This window comes from Somniosus microcephalus, unplaced genomic scaffold, assembly GCF_052327205.1.
Source record: "Somniosus microcephalus isolate GS21.2 unplaced genomic scaffold, FLI_Smic_1.0 unresolved_chr1, whole genome shotgun sequence".
Lineage (NCBI taxonomy): Eukaryota > Metazoa > Chordata > Chondrichthyes > Squaliformes > Somniosidae > Somniosus > Somniosus microcephalus.
The window spans coordinates 172998955-173000838 of NW_028225179.1; the positions used below are offsets into that span (position 1 = coordinate 172998955).

At 47.0% G+C, this 1884-nt stretch overlaps 1 protein-coding gene across 1 annotated transcript; it reads right to left on the reverse strand.

Annotated features, from left to right (window-relative positions):
* Positions 1-386: 386 nt before the first annotated feature.
* Positions 387-1522, reverse strand: LOC147096578 (putative G protein-coupled receptor 139; the record flags this gene model as incomplete). The annotated part of the gene is made up of 1 exon (XM_085973842.1): positions 387-1522. A coding segment is annotated over one exon (1032 nt), but the record flags the coding sequence as incomplete, so codon positions are not given.
* Positions 1523-1884: the final 362 nt, after the last annotated feature.

The following is a 1884-nucleotide window of genomic DNA, read 5'->3' on the forward strand; positions in this document are numbered from 1 at the left end:
TCTCACTTTCTGCCTCTTTCTGCCTATCCATTTTCTCTTCATGGATGTCTCTGTCTTTTTCTGACTCTGCATGTTTCAATCTCTGCTTCTTTGTGCATTTATTAGCTTGTCACGCTATTGTGCCTCTTTACCTTCTTATTTCTATCTTTGCTTCTGCTCCTTTTTGCTATTCAGCTACTTTCTGTCGCTTTTGGTATTTTCTCTGCCTTCCTCTGTCATTCTGTCAGCGGGTTAACAGCAGCTTTTTCAGTTGAAGTCCTCCTGAGATATTTAGCACTGCCCTTTGGAGAAACAATTCATGTGTCGTCTGCAAACGTGACCTGCCTCAATAGGTCGGATTTTCAATAAAATCTGACATCAAAATGAGGTATAAGATCATCTCAGGGCTCGGTGCTGCTAATGTCAAATGTACTGTCCATCCAGCGGGGAGTGCAGGAGATGTGGGATGAAATGGGCTGCAGTTCCAGTGCTTCAAACTCTTCAGCTCTTTCTATGATTTAACTAATTTAACTATTAGATTGAGCGGGTATTTCACCGCATTCTTCAGTTCCTCTCTGAATTTAGTCTGGGTCACAGCGTAAATACACGTGTTGGTGCAGGAACTGAACATCTGCAGCATTGATGATGCGTGGCTTGTGATATAACGAGGGTCATTGACGGAGGAATAAAACTGAATATTTGTAATTCGCGCATACATGTTAAAGCAAAGGTGGGTCAACCATAACAGTATAAAACTGCTGGTTATACTGAAGAGTAAAACTATGGATTTCTTCCGGTTCTCCATCTCTGGGTCCTTGTGATTTTCTCCATCACTGCGGCCCCGGAGTCCCCTGCGGACTCGACTGGCTGCTAAAATACGTCTGACCGTCAGAGCATTGAGCAACAAAATCAAAAAGAACGGGGCACAAGGGGTTAAAATGAGGTGAAACAACTCAAATGCTCCCCATGCGGGGGAAGTAAAGAAGCTCAGACTACCGTAACAATACCAGGGAACATTATCAATTATAGTGCCAGGTACATACACAAAGTACCAGGGAATAGACACTAAACAGCCCAGCACACTCACTGTTCCGATAACCACTGCCGCCGTTTTCTCGGTGCAATATTTTGTTTTCAGCTTCTCACAACAAATGGCCACAAACCGATCAAAGGTGAAAGCGACTGTGAGCCACACAGAAACCACTGTGGCTGCATAGGTCAGGAAGTGAATGATAGTACACATGGCAGTCATTTTCAGGAATGTATCTGAGAAATAAAACGAAGCAGTGGACCCCAAGAAGGGATCAGTGATGACGACCAGGAGATCGGCTGCTGCCATGGCCACCAGGTAGCGAGTGATACATTTGGAGAGACCGCACTTTCCTCGGGACAGGATCACAATTGCCACCACGTTAACTGTAAGAGAGAGAAAAGGAAGCAGAGGAATCAGACCTGGAGCCAAAGCAGCAGTTTGAGGGGTCTGGGCTGAAATTTCCAACTTTGTTGCTGCATCAAAAGTGGTCACCACCACCAGGAAGTGCCATCATCAAAATGGCCGCTGTGGGGGGTGGAGCTGGTGACCATATGAAAAATGGCCACCACCGCCAGGAGGTGATATCATCAAAATGGCCGCAGTTGTGGGGGGGGGGGTGTTGCGGGGCTGGTGATGTCATCAAAAAAGTCCACTGCAGACAGGACATGACATAATCAAAATGGCTGTAGTTGGGGCCAGGAATGGTGACCTCATCGAAAATGGCCACCGCCGCCAGGAAGTGGCATTATCCAAATGGCCGCAGTTGGGGGCGGGGCTGCTGACCTCTTCAAAATCGGACACTGCAGCAAGGAAGTGACATCATCAAACTGGCCACTTTCAGGGGCGGGGCTGGTGACCATTCTAAAATGTCC